This window comes from Apteryx mantelli, chromosome 1, assembly GCF_036417845.1.
Source record: "Apteryx mantelli isolate bAptMan1 chromosome 1, bAptMan1.hap1, whole genome shotgun sequence".
In the NCBI taxonomy this organism is placed as follows: domain Eukaryota; kingdom Metazoa; phylum Chordata; class Aves; order Apterygiformes; family Apterygidae; genus Apteryx; species Apteryx mantelli.
Genome location: NC_089978.1, coordinates 1,852,437 through 1,869,700, shown reverse-complemented (window position 1 = coordinate 1,869,700; position 17,264 = coordinate 1,852,437). Strand labels below are relative to the sequence as shown.

General features: G+C 41.3%; 1 protein-coding gene across 3 annotated transcripts in view; it reads right to left on the bottom strand.

Annotated features, from left to right (window-relative positions):
- NUP98 (nucleoporin 98 and 96 precursor) overlaps positions 1 to 17,264 on the bottom strand; it is a 38,032-nt gene that overhangs the window by 11,430 nt on the left and 9,338 nt on the right. For 2 of the 3 annotated variants that reach the window (XM_067304767.1, XM_067304830.1), the window contains exons 8-20: positions 16,621 to 16,784; positions 15,728 to 15,865; positions 14,976 to 15,114; positions 13,398 to 13,490; positions 12,622 to 12,762; positions 11,115 to 11,248; positions 10,501 to 10,688; positions 9,509 to 9,625; positions 8,500 to 8,804; positions 7,143 to 7,256; positions 6,263 to 6,401; positions 5,780 to 5,957; positions 5,253 to 5,417 (exon numbers count right to left, since the gene is read on the bottom strand). In XM_067304767.1, coding sequence (XP_067160868.1) covers positions 5,253 to 5,417; positions 5,780 to 5,957; positions 6,263 to 6,401; positions 7,143 to 7,256; positions 8,500 to 8,804; positions 9,509 to 9,625; positions 10,501 to 10,688; positions 11,115 to 11,248; positions 12,622 to 12,762; positions 13,398 to 13,490; positions 14,976 to 15,114; positions 15,728 to 15,865; positions 16,621 to 16,784 — 2,015 coding nt within the window. The remainder of the gene's footprint in view (positions 1 to 5,252; positions 5,418 to 5,779; positions 5,958 to 6,262; positions 6,402 to 7,142; positions 7,257 to 8,499; positions 8,805 to 9,508; positions 9,626 to 10,500; positions 10,689 to 11,114; positions 11,249 to 12,621; positions 12,763 to 13,397; positions 13,491 to 14,975; positions 15,115 to 15,727; positions 15,866 to 16,620; positions 16,785 to 17,264) is intronic. The other variant, XM_067304899.1, reaches the window with a different exon arrangement.

Genomic DNA, 17,264 nt, shown 5'->3' with positions numbered 1-17,264 from the left:
GATGAATGCATAACCTACTCCCATCTTCTTCAGAGTTGTAACATAACAGCGCAAGTTAAAGTCAAGGAGAAGTCAGAATTATTTAGTTGTGCCCTCCTGAAGTTTGCCAACTCCTGCTACTCAGTCTGAACAGCTATCCGTTTTGTTGTGATCAACAAAAGGAGAGCTTGCGCATGCTGCCTTCCTCTTCTCCTTCCTCAAAATGCTATCATGTAAAGAAAAATTTCTCCTGTGCCCAAGCTTACCATGGGACATTTCAGATGACTAAGCAACCAGTTTAAAAGTAGTAATTCTCCGGAAATAGTTTGTGGTACCACTGGTAGCCAACAAGCAGCAGATGAGTCACACAGTACTACCTACCTTCCCCAGCTATGACAGAGCAGAAGTTAAAAATACTGAACATATATTCCACAAAGAAATTAGTAGCAGTTTTAAGTTGACAGGCTGCCCTTCATGATTAGGTAAGACTGGGTGTGTACGAGCGTGTGCAAGTAACTTCGTTTTACTTTTAAACCAGCACGCAACTGTCAAACCAGAAAGCTGTGGATTTTCTAATGATATTCTGCTGATCATTAGCACATCAGCAGTTAGAAAGTTAAATACAGTAGTTTTCTTTCAATCTGACACTAAATTTCTCAACTGTACTGCTAGTCCAAGGCAGGAGGAAGTGTTCATTTTATGATTTTTCTGAAGGCAGCCACATGGCAATAAAACAAGCCACTAAGAAGGGAAAGCCTCTTTTTTACTACAGTTCAGCTGGATCATCTTTATAGTGAACCTGAGAGGACTTCTATACACCTTCGGTAACTCAAAACTGCAACTTGGACTCAAACTCCAAGCAGGGCCAGAAAACGTTAAGCTAATAGGAACAATAAGCAGACATAAGTTAACCTTGGATCTCTATTTCAAACCCACTTAGGCTACATGCTTGCTTGCTGTGGTGACAGCAAGGTCTCCTGGTAGCACATCGCAGTGAGCCTCTGCGCCAGGCCGCGGACTTCTGTACTGAACCATGAAACACATGACAGAGCACCACAAGTCCTTCGACTATCTGTCGGCTCTGCTACCAGAAACTGTTTCCCAGAACAAAAGAAACTGGGGAATGCCGTTCATTCCACGTATTGCATGACTAACAGGTCCAGCAGCAAAGAAGCACCTGACCCAGAAGTAAATGGTCTGCACAATGTTAGCTGCACATGTTTCATGCTCTAACCAGGTAACACTGAGCTCAGCGTGGTGTTGCGACCCTTAGGTTACTGATGTGCTCTCTAACCCCAAGCCTGGGCTCCAGTTTACCACGTTTGCTCCAGTCTGTAACAACCCTGCTGCTTAGACACAAGTGTCCTGTGAAAGATTCATGTCTACAGCTTACTTGGTTTCCAGCGGCAATCATTTACAGACTACTCTAGAGCGATCACAGAATCACAGGACAGTTGAGGTTCAAAGGCACTTCTGGAGACTGTCTGGTCCAATCCCCCTGCTCAAGCAGGTGGTCCAGGACAGTGTCTAGTCAGGTGTTGAATATCACCAACAATAGAGACTCCACAACCTCTCTGGGCAACCTGCTCCAGTGTTTGGCCACCCTCACAGTCAAGAGGTGTTTTCTTGTGTTCAGAAGGAACTTTCTGGGTTCCAGTTTGTGCCCGTTGCCTCTCATGTTGTCACTGGCCATCACTGAGAAGAGTCTGGCTCCGTCTTCTTTACACCCTCTCATTGGGTATTTATACACATTGATAAGACTCCCCCCAAGCCTTCTCTTCTCCAGGCAAACCGTCCCAGCTCTCTCCTCACATGAGAGATGCTCCAGTCCCTTTATCATCTTCACGTCCCTTTGCTAGACTCACTCCAGTATGTTCACACGTCTCTCATACTGGAGAGCCCAGCACTGGATCCAGCATTCCAGGTATGGCCTCACCAGGGCTGAGCAGAGGGGAAGGACCACCTTCCTTGACCTGCTAGCAACGTTCTTCCCAGTGCGGCCCAGGACACCAATGGCCTTCTTTGCTGCAAGGGCACATTGCTGGCTCATGGTTAACTTCTTGTCCAACAGAATCCAAAGCTGCTCTCCAGATGGTCAACCCCCAGTCTGTACTGGGGCATGGGGTTACTTCTCCGCAGGGGCAGGACTTTGCATTCCCCTATGTTGAATTCCATGAGGTTCCGCTCTGCTCACTTCTCCAAACTGCTGGGATCCCTCTGAATAGCAATGCAATCATCTAGTGAAGCAGCCACTCATCCCAGTTTTGTATCTTCTGCAGACTTGCTGAGGGTACATTCAGTCCAGGTCATCAATGGAGATGTTAAACAGTACTGGCCGCGGTATTGACCCCTGAGGGACACCACTAGTGACTGGTCTCCACCTGTACTTTGTGCCACTGATCACAACCCTCTCAGCCCCGCCAGTTTTCAATCCACCTTACTGACCACTTATCTAGCCTGCAGTTCACCTATTTGTCTACGAGGATGTTACAGGAGACAGTGTCAAAAGCCTTACTAAAGTCAAGATAAACAACATCCATTGCTCTTCAGGAACCTCCCAGACTACTTGTGCCTTGCTGTGTTATCCCTCCAGCAGGTATCTGGGTGGCTGAGGTCCCCCATGAAGACCAGGGCCTGTGAATGTGAAGCTTCTTCCAATTCTCTGAAGGCCTCGTCTACTACTTCTTCCTGATCAGGTCTACAACAGACATCCACTGCAATGTCACCCATGCTGGTCAGACATATGGTGATACCACCAAAATTCTTCATAGCTCATCAGAATCAGCCAAGAAACATGATAAAGGATATCAGATTAGGCAGATAAAATTAAAGTAGGGGATCTGGAAAGACCAAACTTACTGGCAGGTCTGCAAGCAAAGTTAACTAGTAGGTATCTCAGTGTGTTTACAGTATGTGAAACAAATTTACAAGTCAAAACACGGTTACACACAACAGTTTCACTACTTCCGTCATTGTGCTTTAATGCAGCAAGGTCCCTGGTGTAATTTGCTCCTGTGCACCTTGCAACACTAACAAATTCATTAGTAGTCCAGCTAGTGAGGGAAGAAAAATCTAGATCCTAAAAGCTTACCTTAGACCCAAGAATACTATTTCCAGATGCTTTACACTCCAAGATTTTGGCAAGTTTTCAAGCCATGCTATGTTGTTTCTCCATGTTTTTGGAAATTGAGCTAGATACTTTATGCATTTTCATTATCACAAATCATAGCTAAATGGCATTCAAGTTAAATGTGTTATTTAACAACCTGGACACATTTTTGCTAAGTATATTTCAGTCTACAAGAAAGACCTAGATAAATCATGCATGTTCCCAGTATTTTTCACTGCTTAAAACATCAGCTCTGGTCTTCATTAATTTCAGCAAGAAGTAAGGAAGACGACTGAGAGGAGGTGCCTACAGACAAGTCTGTTAGACAGATGTGTTCCACTCTAATAAAATGCAAATACTTAAGGAATCTAGTTTACCAGACCAGGTTGAAACAGCAAATTGTTATTAACCAGTGAACCAGCAAAAGTGATGACAATGCAGCAGCTGTGCACATCTATTTACTATTTCTAGATTCTCCGATACAGAAGCCATAGAAGAGGTGAAAATGCACTTAAATGGTCACTAGCAGGTACAGCAGTATGCTCTGCTAGAAGAACAGCCTGTGCTGTTACTGGCTTCCTCTTGATACGGTGACCAGGACCCCTAACATTTGGCTCCTGTAACACACCGGGGGTGGCTGTACTGAAAAGTATTTTGCAAAGCCGCTGCCACCAGACCTTTTCCTCCTGAGCCCTAACAAAGTACTTAAATGTTTCATCACGGCTTGCTTGCAAGAATAATGATTCGCTATTTCTCATGACACTAGGAAAACCCCTGTCCAAAGGGGCTGTAAGCGGCACAAAGCCATCAGACAGCACAGAGAAATGCTGCTGCAGTGCCTCTTGGGAAAGGACTAGACCCAGTACAGAAGACGAGCGTGCAACCTATCCGACAACACTGCCTCTGAAGCTGTTTTTCCAGCTTTGACTTTGGAGATCCAAAAATAGAACTGTCCTCCTCTGCTTCCCTGCAATACAGGGCATGATGAAGGCTGGCCGTATGCCAAGCAGCACCTTAGCATATGATCTATGCCTCAGTGAACTGCAAGCTTAGAGATCTTCTTTCACTGCAGTCACAGATTACTGAAGGGTAGAATAGAAAACCTGCTTAGAAACAGAAACAAAAGCCTATCGGCAAATGCTATCCGGCTGTTAAATACCCTTCTGTTCAGTCTTCCTGCATACAGTGACTGCCGAAGGTCTACTTTCATAACTAGACAATCAATAACCCAATTTTGGAAGAAAAAAAAAAAATCTGCTCTCTGTACTTGCATTTTGTTTTATAACAAGTTATTTCAAAAACTACAGGTAGTTTGAAAAATATTTGCTATTAACACTATCATAAAGAATATGTTCTCTCCCATCAGTGTCAGGACACCTTCCAAACGGACTGTTTTCCCACCCGCAGCAAAGCAGGTCCTGATTTAACTTGACAGTACCCGTACTAACTACATTTGGAAAATGAGAGTGTATCAGCTGCAATTAGATTACCCTTTAAACCCATATGAAAAAATTGTTTGAATGAAATTAGTAAGTACTAGACATTAAGAGGTTACCAATGGACTGGATAAAATGGTACCTTCCCTCTGTAAGGCATACAGACATACCCGCTGAGAATGGTTTCCAAAGCTTTAGAAGCAATCACGTTCAACCCCAATACACTTAAAAATCCAGCATATGGCCAGCCTTAAAAGAGTAGTTTTTAATTAAAATAGAGCACCTTCTTAAAATATAAAGCATACAGTCTTGCATACTAAATGATGTTTGAGTCATATTATTGCACAAAGTAGTTTTCAATGAAGGCAGCGCAAGGGGTTATAATTATATAGCATATAATCAATATTCACAAAAACAAGTTTTCTTCCACAGGTGATGCAAATATGCCAAATTCTATCTAGACCACAATCCAAACAAGAAACAAGGGTTTAAAGCCTTCCCCTTCCCACCCTTATATTCTCAGGATGAAGTTTCAAGTGTATTAATGAAAAAGAACATGCAAACACTTATCAAGAGTTGGAAGAGCTACCAAGTTTGTGGAAGTTTATGTAAGGTTTTGCTCTTCTGTTTCCAGGCTACTGGCTACATTAACAACCCTGCCCTAGGCAATCAGCTATTCTTCAAACTTCGTTTTATGAATTTGCTTTTAGTCATCATCCTCCTTCTACCTGAGATGGAGGTGTTGGCTTGCCATTTAAGGTCATTTGCTGGGGCGGCAGATGTCCTGGGGGTGGCACAGGTGCAGTTTTTAACTTCTTTGTGTCCACTTTCGAAGGATGCTCTTCCTCTTCCTCATCTGAATCTTGCAAGCCATACTTCGAGAAGTGTGCCACCTGGGTAATAAGAAGGACAAGTACGTCACCCCTTGGAGACAAAATTTCAGGCATCCATTTCCAAAACGTCTGAACAATGAGCTGGTGTAACCGTCAGCTTCACACAGCAGTCACGATACTTGGAACAAATAAATTCAACCTTAGTACAGACCAAGAATATCTGTCATATGCAGGTTTTCAGAGCCAAAGAAGCTTGTACTACTCTGGTTAGCGTAGTCTGCACTGCAGGGGAAGGACTTGAAAAAAGTTTACAGAAGCTTGGTAAATTTTTTGGAATTCTAAGTTCTCAGGAGAGTCCAACTTCAGACTACTACTGATATCTTTTGCAAGTCAGTTCATAACTAGGAGAACACAAACATTACCTTAAATATCCAAGATCCCGTCTCTGGGCGGTATTCCTTGAATCGAGCTCCCTGTTTCCGAGATACAGACTCTAGTCTACCTTCATAATTCATCTCCGCTAATCGTTCAGGGCTTTTTATCAAGCAACGAGACGTTTTATCTGTAGGCCAAACTCCATCTAATGTAACTTCAGCTCGTCTGTGAAAGAAAGTAGTGTAAGCAACCACAAAGTTTTGAGGCAAAGCTATTACAGTACACATACAGGAGCTGAGAACTGAATATGCAGGCTCAAACAATTTTTATACCAAATTTTGGTTCAAAACCTGCCACTGTCAAGTAACTGTACAATACTGTAAACTGAAAGCACACCTCCAAAGTTTAGATTTCTTGATGCCTTTCTGGAAACACAGTAGATTCTGTCAATATTAGAAAAATATCCTTACCCTGTCCATACAGTACACTAAGAAAAGCAGCCCACAAAAAAAAAAACAACCCTAAATTACCTATTTAATCCTTCACCAATAGGTGGTTTTCTTTCATCATCAGGGTAAACAATAACTTCTTTCCTACGGATATGCACGATGTCATCCAAATTTAAGTTAGTTAGGTTTACTTCTCCTTCAAAGTAAATTGATCCATAACCTGGAAGAAAAAAAGAAAGGTGGCCAAACGTCACAATCTGCATATGAAATCCCACGCTAGAGAACCTAAGTTCCTGCTATACTCTTCTTTTCCCCAGCTTACTACCTAGCTCTGTCATGTCTCCAGAGTAGAGTAAAAGTGACTCCTCCTTCTCGGTGTGAAAATACTGACGATATTATCAACTATTTTATAGTCAGTTCTTTTGCACAGGAAGCTTTTTGTTACTGTTTGGCTATTCATATTGCCAACATTACTAAGCTGTACCCTCAGCTTTACAGCACATTAGAGAACATGTTTTAAAAATCAGTATACATAATATGATTAAAAAAAACACACAATAAAATAAAAGCAGTAAAGAATACTGTTCAGGTTGAGGGCTCTTAACTAAAGCTCAGTTAGCTCGAATATAGGTAGCAACTGAGATGGAAACAGCAAAGATCAGTTTAGCACCCATGCTCCAGTAAGTGTCAGTTCTACAATTTCCATGTTTAAGGAACACGGAAGCAAGCATCTTAAAAGCTACAAAAGCTTTTGAAAAGCTCAAAAGTGAAAGGAACAAATCAGCCCATAACACAGGTTTTTAAGGTGACCAATCTGTAAGATGAAATCTTTGATACAAGCCATTCACAATGGAAGGAAACTATTTACAGTCTTAGTGAAGGTAAGAAACTTGGATTCATTTTCCATAGCTTTAAAATCACTGGTGAACTTCAAATGACTGGAGAAGCCGTATGCGCTTACCTTTACGGCCTATGGTGAAGTCAGTCACGACACATTCGTTCCTGTCATTGGTAAATCTAGCCAGCTCCTCCATAGACGGGATGGTGTAGTAGCCAGCTCTTGTTAGAACGATTCCTACAACAGAAAAATCACCGAGAACTTGATGACAGCAAGATTATCAACTTCAGCCTTTCAAGAATTTCATTCCATTTCTTTTGCACGCCTGGACAGCTGAAGACCCCAAATAAACTGAGAATCAGTGCAACAGAGTAACCAAAGCCTACTAATTCCACGGCTGCCTCAGCAAATTTAAAGCATAACTGTGATGTCAGGCTATTTCAGACTAGCATTCTGTCATGATCAGGGATCAGCAGATGTGTAGGAAAACACACACATACAGCAACACTTGACAAAACTACTCTCCTAGCTTTAACAGTTTGGAAGCTCAGGCACCTGCTGACCAAGATGCAGCATCTTTTCCATCTAACAGGCTCCAAAGCTTTTTCATCTGTTGATTTGTCGAATGATCTAATGGTTTGATTAATAATTTAAAACCCAATTAAGCTTTTTACATCCACAACTCCTTGTCATTGGGGTGTCTAGGTTAACTGACATTTGTGAAGACAGATGTCTTTTGAACGTGTCACTTGATAATTTCATCTGATGCCTCACATTATCGCAGAGGGAACAATTCTATTCTTCACCTTCTCCAGACCACTCACGAGTTTAAAAACCTCTAACATACTCCCCCAACTCTTTTCCAGCTCTAAAAAATTCTTAGTTAAATGAAAGCTATTCAAGACCTTTCATCATATTTTCACACTTCTCCATCTATTTTAATTTCACTATACCCCGAGACTGGAATTGAGAGGAAGCACTGAAACACAGGCACAAGATGAGTCTATGCAGTGGCATAACCATGTTCTATATTCTATTCCTCTCCTAGGAATTTTTAACATGCGATTTGCATGTTGATAACTACCAAGCACTGAACTAAAATTTTAATATATTTATAATCCCAAGATTGTGTTCCTGGCTTGTCAACTCAGTTCACTACTGTAGAACAACTACATATTGGCTACTCTTCCTTCTCCCCATCTCTCATGCATCGCACTATATCGATACAACCTAACATTGGCCGATGAAATTGAATTGCTCAGTGACTCAGTAAAAAGATTTTCTGCACTAGATAAAAGAGACTGGGAAGCAAGATATGGGTTCTGAGGAAAAAAGGGAGAAAAGTGAAAGGAGGGAAAAGGAAAAGAAAAAGCTGAGGGTCAAAAACAGCAAAAAGACCTTTAAAAAAAAGCATGCATGAAGTGCCAGCAGAAACTGTACACCCGCAAAGAATTACTACTACCTCCACCCACAATCTAACCTGCAGGATGCAGCTGATGCACGGTTTCAGTCTCTTCCTCACGCTCATCCTGAAGGGAATCATCATGAAACGAGGCATCTTCGCTGCTGCCTTCCAGACCATTTCGCAAGGCCACCCGCATATTCAGAGCCACAATGGTGTCATCCACATTGTTCTGGTGTCTGTGCAGAGAGTTCTCTGGGGTCTGCGGGATGGGCTTGGCGATGGGGTTAGTGTAAAACCTAGTCACTTCATGATGATCCTCCTCCTCCTCTCGTTCACCGTCTTGCCTGTGGTTTTCGTCAGCAGGTACTGACAGAAAGAACCTAAAGAAATGAAGAAGAAAGCTTAACTTTTTAGGAGACTAAGGGACTCGTGGGGACTAAGAAACTTGTGTCAATATTAAAACTCAAGTTTCTTTTCATATAAAGAGCAGACAGCACCACCTGTAAGGTGCAGTGCCAGCAGGTCTCAAACTACTGTTTGACCGTTGTTTCTCATCCTCCTGCGATGCGTATCTGAAGAGCCTGACTCTTTTGGCTTTTTTTTTTTTTTGGGGGGGGGGGGGGGGAAGACAGACAGCCTTAGGGGATCCTCATTTTAATATACAGAAAATACATTACTATAAGACAACAAGATTAGCAAAGCTTCCTTGGAATTCCCACTGAGGGAACAAAACATAAGGAGAGGTTGTTCTCCCCTCGGGGAGAAGTTTAGTACTTCCCTCAAGTAATCACTTAGTTTCTCTCTACAGGGAATGAAAAGAGATACATCCAGAAAGCAAGTCATCCCTCTCTGAACTCCTGATTTTGGATGAAAAGAACTGGCTTCTGACCACACAGGGAGAACAGGTGGCTAGTTTAAAAGGAAGCGAACCTCCCACAATAGGTGGGCTCATTTTTAATGGACAGCTAAGATGACATTCCTTAGAATAAAATAACTACCTACTTCATTCATAATAACTTAGAGACCAGCACAACTAGCTTGCATTTCTCATAAGCATGAACACTTGCATCACGAATCAACATACCGATCTCCATTCTCTGGATACTCTGATGGAGAAGCCAGGTCTTCGTTTTCACGACTGACAGGTGAAAACAGATTGCTGCTGTTGAGGTTTTTCAAAACCAACTTTTTGATGCTCTTCCTAAAAAACAGGAAAGAGAAATTTGGAGAGATCTACTGCCTAAGTACATACTTCATGCTTAATTTGAGAGTTCTGGGGACTGGGAGCCATATAAGATCTGTTCCCACAATCACAATGTATGAAATCTTCTATCAGAGTACTAAAATAATTGCCTTACTAAAAAAAAATATTTTTTAGAATGTCATTCAAGGCTTTGGTTTATGAATGAGTATAGTGTGTGTGTGTGTGTGTGTGTGTGTGTGTGTATATATAAAAAAAAATAAACCAGTGTTAGGCTATGAAAATATCCGAAATTGGCCTTCATACTAAACTGCATTAGCAAACCTAATGAAACTTCAGTTTCAGAAGCAGGAAGTATAATACTCTATCTCCATTCCTTGTAATAATTCATAGTTGACCTTACAGGCAGCTTCATTCCAGTCATAGGATGACCTCAATTAACAGCTTAATTGAAGCTAACGGTTAAAGCTGACCATTTTCATCTTCTCTACAATAAACATTTTTCTCCAAATTATACACAAACCCTATTTTTGCAGTTCACATTTGAACCAGGTCACAAAACCCCCTGAAGTCAGGGAATGTAGTACACTTAAAGGAGTTTACTCAAGGTGATCAGGAGCATTAGAACAAACAGGATGTCCAACCTGACCAGAAATTTCAGGTGAAGCTGTAATTTTTACCCATACCAGCACAGTGAGGTTTCCAAATAAAATAATCAGGAGTCCAAGCTGTGTAACATATCACAGTACCAAACAACCAAGGAAAACAAAAGGACAGAAGGACATTACGTAAAACCATTTCTCTGTACATCACTAATTACAGAGCTTTTCTTCTCGCACCACCTTCTCCCTCTAAGATACACAAAAGCAACTAACTTGGGCATGAATGCGCCATTGGATAAGGATGGCTCGTCATCATCAAGACCATCAAAAAGATGAGATTTGGCAGAGCCAGCTGTCTGCAAAGCTTTAGGTCGCACTCTAGTTGCTGGACGTGGAGTCAGTTTGTAGTGGGTGGGTGTTGTTAAGGCCTTCTGAGCCGCCGGGTTAGTTGGTTTCAGTCTCTGAAAGAGTAAGATGTAGAATTGGAATTTTCACACTATTTCAAGTCTGAAAAAGGATTTATTCTGTTGTCTTTTAAAACAAACTGGCAGGACAAAAGCGTCTTTGTCATAAGCAAAGCTCAAATTAAATACTAAAAAATTCCAAGTTAAGTATAGACAATTACCAATCTTTATTCTCAACTAGCAGCAGTAAGCACAAGAACTCTAAAGCTCAGGCTCTGAGACAGCCCAAAGCAGTAGACAAAGCCACAGCATATGCAGTTTTAGGGTCCTGTATAGCATAAAAAGCCATAGCACCAGTATGAGCATACGGATGGCAAGTCACTGAGTTGCTCACTGCTACTTAAGTGAAGATATGACAGTGAGCACAACACATTAAAGTCATTTCAGATCTTACCCAAGAGTTTAATATTTTTATGCACTCACCTCTTCTTTCTTCTTTGGGTCTGACATGGGGTTTCTGAAGAGCGGAGAATCTCCAAAGGGGGAGTAAGTCAAGTTATTGAGATGCTGCTGAAGGACTGCTTGTTGGGCAGCTGACGCATTTGGGTCTGTCAGTGCTACACAAAGAACATCAGTTTTTGTACAAACTTCAGCATTAAATAGTTTTTACTAACAGAACCAAGGTAGGTTCTATTAGAAAAGCCATCTTCCCCAAAGAACTCCTTAATGAATTCAAATTTATATACAGGCTTCAGGGTTCCTTTCCCCTGCTCTTCAGTCACCATTTTTATAGCACTCTGGAGGAAGAAATCACTCTTATTCCCTCTTGTGCATTAGAATTTGCAGCCATGCTCAAGTAAGTTTTTATCTGTGAAGAGCTGAGGGAGCAGAGAGCTACACAACAGCAGAGCGAGTCTGGCCTGCCAAACCTTTAACTAATACATTCGACTTGTGAAGCGTTAACCTCTTCTTTTCTTTCAAGAACATAAAATCTTTGATTCAAAGTTTTGACATTCCTGCTACACTGATCAGATTAGAAACTGGTCTAAAGTCTTCTCTGTAACAATGACCTCTTGGTTTTGTCTCTCCATTTGCTAGCATCTCATTTTAATTCCCAGTAAAATACTATGACGTGTTCAAGCAACCTAAAGGAGGCTTAATTTTAATTGCAAGACAACCAGACTGTGCATTCCCCAAGAAAAAGAATGCTTTCATAAGCAATAGCACACTGTCAAACAAAGTCTGCAAGGAAGCCAAGAGGAGAGTTTGAGACAGCTGGTTCTTACCAGATGAAACACTGGCTTAACTGAACAGACGTTAACCAGTGAAACCCTTCCCTAAGCCGCCCCATTGCAAGCACTGCCTACAGCATCGACTGCTTGGAGCATCTGCAGATTTGCCTCAAGGAAGATCCAAGATTAAGGAAAAGCATAAGCAAGACAGTAATGTATAAAATCTGACTGCAATACACTGAAGAAACAGAGTTATTCTATCCTGAAGAGCAAGTAGCTTCCCCCCACCCAAATCTTTCCTTATCATACCACCAGATCCCCGACAGCAAAAGAGCCTGAATCTAAAGACCATTCATTTGGCCAACAGAACAGCACACTTACTAATCAAATCCCTCCTAGCTGGAACTATTTAAGCAGCTAATAATACAGTGCCCTTACTTTTTTTTGGTTAGCACTTATTCTTGCTGCCCCACACTCAGTGATGGGAAATATCTTAGTAATTTTGAAGATGCAGTTCTAAAATAGCTGCAACTATTAATGTTAGACAAGTACCACTGAATTACTTAAAATATAATTAGCACGAAAAAGTTGTCATGAACATGGTCTACATTGCTACCGAAGACAAAAGTAGCCTCAGAAAGCTGCTCGAACATTTTGTTTTCCCCTCTAAAGGATTTGGGTGGGATTTGTTCCGATGTTTAGACACATCTCAACCAAGGCAGGAAGCAGCAATTAAACTTGGGTTAACATACACTTACCTACAGCAGGCTGAGGGGCTCCAAACCCCAGAGTAGCTGTTGATGTATTGAATCCTGGTGCTCCAAATGCTCCTGTTCCTAGTGTTCCACCTAGCTTAGGCTGGGTATTTCCAAATAAAGAAGTCTGTCCTGCCCCAAGAGCTAAGGGGAAAACGACAACTGTTATTTACTACAGAACTGTAAAAAAGCCTGCAAGTCAATTTATCCCACAAAGAAAATTATTTGTTAGATTGCAAGGAAGATTCAACATGTTCATGAATGCTACAGACACCCAGAGGTCAAAGGAATAGATCAGATGATCAGATAGTCTCCAGACAGCAAACGGAGGATGCCATCAGACTTCTGAACCATTAGCCACCACTGTCAGCAGTGCTGCTCCTGCCGCTTGATGACAGCAAGACCTGTTCCCAGTGAGTCTAGTTTAAGATCGTCAACCTTCTGTTCCAAGGTAGTAAATGCCGTAACACCGCAACATATTTCCTAACGTGCAGATGGCTAACAACTGCAAGTTCCACGACAATGTCTGAACTCTCATCTACTGAGCGAGGTTGTATGCAAGCCTGGGGGTGGATATCAAAGTCTTTCTAGAAGGTGCCCCAGTATAGTGCTACCAATCTCCGCTTGGTTCTGATTTGAGGCAGAGATTCATGACTTCAGACTAAAAACATCTACAGCCATTACTGCATGACTAGAGTTATTAATACCAAGGCTATATTATCAGAAAAGTCTGAGAGCTTTGTGTAAGCTAAAGGGAAATAAGCTGGTAGCCTGCTTACCTGTTCCAAATCCCGTTCCAAGCCCAGTTCCCAGAGTCCCAGTTGCGGGCTTATTTCCAAACAAACTATTGCCAGCAGTGTTGGCACCAAATCCTGCAAGAATAGAAACAACAGCACATTAATCTACAGCTATTAGGGATGGAAAGGGGGAGGGCAGGGCAGGGGGAGGGGAGAAACGTATCTAAGCAAGTAAGAGTCACTTGCTCGCAGACAGCTCTGCCATAATTAAGGTCAAATTTCATACACCATTTCCAACAATGTAAGTTAAGCTCTAACAAACAGCAAGAGGGGACTTCAATGGTATTACAACACATTTTACCTACAAACATAGTATTGAAAAAAAACAGTACAGAAAAATACTGTCTTGCCTTTTTAGACATTTGCTAAAGACTTCAAAATTTTATTGAAAGCCAGAAAGGACGTCATGAGCCTGTATTTGGCAACAGAATAAGATGTATGAAAGTTTCTTAAACCGGAACAAGTCCCATTTTACACTGCTTATACCACACAAACACTTCTCTGATTCTTACTGACAAAGCAGTTAACTCAGATTCATAAGACTGCACAGTTCAATGCCATATTTAATTGTAATAAAGTACAGTGCTAGTCTAACACTAGACAGATTACTTAAATTTAAGATTGTGAAACCATCCAATTAAAGCGTTGGTTAGTACACAAAGACAGGATCAAACTAGAAAACTGCAGACATGGACTGACATCAGAAATACCTTTGAGCCAAACTCCACTTTCTCTGCAAGTTGTACCACTGCAAGTAATGCAGGGAAAATAAAACACTAGAACCAGTATTGTTCACTACTAAAAAGTTTTGGAGATATCAAAGCAGATGCCAATACCTTAATCATTCTAAAACCAGTTCTGCTCAATTTTAGGAATAGAGTTTCTTTGGTCTCAGCTTCAGGAAAACCCCCAGAACAGATTTCGATAGAAATCTTGTTAAGTCAGTCCGTCATTGACTTGAACTATCAGTACACATTTCTCCTGCTTGACCACATTCATTCAACACCAATTCCCTAACATTAGGGTCAGAGGCCAACACAACACAAGACAGTTCTTCAGAAGTTTCCAATTTGTCACATTCTTGTGAAAGATGACAGCTACCAGCTAAAAATTAAACAGCCAGTTCCACTTTACCCTTGGTCCAGTGCAAGATTTCCTTGTACTCTGCCATCAAGCTACAGATACCAATATGACTGTTTTTACCCTCTTTCCTTCAGCGCTCCTTTGCGACCACAGTGTATTTACAGCCTCTTAACAAAACCTCTACGATGTGTCAGTTTTGACTGCAATAGTTTTCAATTACAGGTTACAACTTCTTCAGCACTATTTGAAATAGTGATACTTTTAAGTTAACCATCTACCTTCCGAGTCAGGGCGTGCCACCAGGAGGAAAGGTACAAAAGTGTCCAAGACGCTCCCCTAGTGCGGCATGCATCGGAAGCATGGCTTACCTGAGAATTTTAACATTCATAATCATTTGGTATACGATATTCAGCTGCCTGGTGTGTGGTATATGCAGTGTAATTTTAAGTGATTGAATCCCGCTTTTTTTATATGTACCAAAATTGGAAGTGTTTGTATTGGTTCCTAAAGTCAGGGTTGGTTTGTTACCAAAGAGCCCGCCGCCAGTGGTTGTGCCAAACGAGGGAGCACTGGTTGTGGTGGTTCCGAATCCAGCAGGCTTGTTACCAAACAGGGTCTGAAAGGAAGAAAACATGAATTTAAAAACCAGATGGACTGATATGAAGAATTATATTCATGTTTCACTGCTGGCAAGAAAGCTGAACTAGAGACAAGCACAACTTAAACCACCCAATGCAGACTCCCTACAGTGGTGTGTTATTTGCAAGCCACGTGCACTAGTACCGGATGGCAAATACCTTCTGGAAATAAGTATTAACTCCTTTACCCAACTCCATACAGAATACATCAAAACCAAAAGAGATTCAATAATATCAAGGATCAAGTTAATTTTGGGTAAGTCAACATTACAAGTTAAACACTTGCATTTCCAACACTACGCTAAAGCATCCCTAGCAATATACAGGGATTGACAGATGTTCACTCTCTCTTGCTGTCTTCAATCACTCAAGACAATAGTTCTTAAAAAAAATCTTTATTTCTGTAATACCAGTTTAACTATAAATTTTTATATTGTATCCTTGACTTTACGAAACCATGCTGCTTTTGCACCTCAGACATCTTAATTCTTTAGACCATACTACTTTGACTGAGGTCAATACACTGCAACAGGACTCTAGAAGCAGGGGTGGGTTTTTATTTTGGATTTCATCACAAAGGCACAAACATACCGAACCGCCAACACCAAATCCTGTGTTAGCTTGTCCAAAGAGACCGGTTCCAGTTCCAAATCCAGTACCAGCATTCGTATTGGCAGCCGTTCCGAAAAGACCTCCAGGTTGTGAGGGCTGGGTTGCCCCAAAGAGACCCTACAAACATGAATTATGTTTGAAAAGCATTGCAATGTTATCTCAAGTCTAGCACCGATGATCTGAACAGAGCCAACACACAAAGTCAGGTAATAAAATGACCACAATATTTCCTCTTTGACTGGGGGGGAAGAAGATGCTTAAGAAGCTTTATTCATTCTACAAAGAATTAGTTACAAAAAGGAAATAAAAATCAAAGAATTTATGCTTCAAGCTTAAAAGGATATAGGAATTCCCTCACCACTTTCAGTGAGGGAGATGGAAAAGAAACATTTCTGACAGAAGTCACAGAACATTCAGAAAGAAGAATATAGTACATTTGGAGCTAAAGCCTCTGGCTATGCAATGAAATTACAGCTGTGTAGCATCTTTTAATCACAAGAACCCCAGAATGCTGCTCTTTAGTCATGAGAAAGTTCAAAACCATTAGTGTGAATTCCCACAGAGCGTTACTAATGAAGTGATATGATCTGTGTGAATGCGACTGGAAACATTTCAGTTGAGACAGCAGTCTGCTTAAAGAAGGGATTGCAAAAAAAACCTTGTTAAGCACTATATTGTCATCCATTTATCACGAATAGCAACTTTTTCCAGTTAAAATTTTTCAGCTTGACAGCATTCAAAGCCTAGTTTTATGAAACGCTATTACAGTTTGAGGGAAATTTCTGAACCACTATATCTAACCTTCTGTGTCTAGCTGGAATAGTAACTATATCACAACTTACACCTCTACATGTTTGAGCAATTTATCTTACCATGGTGTTTGTGTTTGGCTGTCCTAGAGTGCTGGTATTCCCAAAAGAAAAGCCAGTGTTCTGCGTTGTTGTAGCTTGTCCAAAGGGTTTGTTAAACAGACTGGTAGTCTGAGATTGCTGACCAAAAAGACCCCCTGTTGTTCCTGTTCCAAAGCCAGTTGTACCTACAACATGTGAAGAAATTGGTTAAAAAGCCTCAACTCAAGCACTTATCCAAAATTATTTGTTTCCATACTCAGTACATTCAGACATGAAAAAAAGATGCTTGAATTCGACAGAACAGCAAAACATGCAGCGTCATCAACGCAGCACGGCATCTGCATTCAAATCAAAGTAGTTCTTGTTGCACATTCTTTCAGGTTCTCCTTGCCCTAAGAGTCAGCTTGAACCTAACACCCAAGAATTATTAGCAAACACACTTCACAGATAGATCTGACCAACAGGATACCCTCTTTGCCATGGTCAGCTTGTTGTCCATCGTACCAAGAAAACCGTACCATCAACATCTGAAAGGAGCTGATTGAGCAAGAGGTGGACTGACAGCCAGAGAACTGAAGATCAGCTCCCTAAATTACTGACGCTATTCTACAACCCATACAACTGCTACGGAAGCTTCTCCCTGAGCTTGAAGCTTTTCCCTTTCT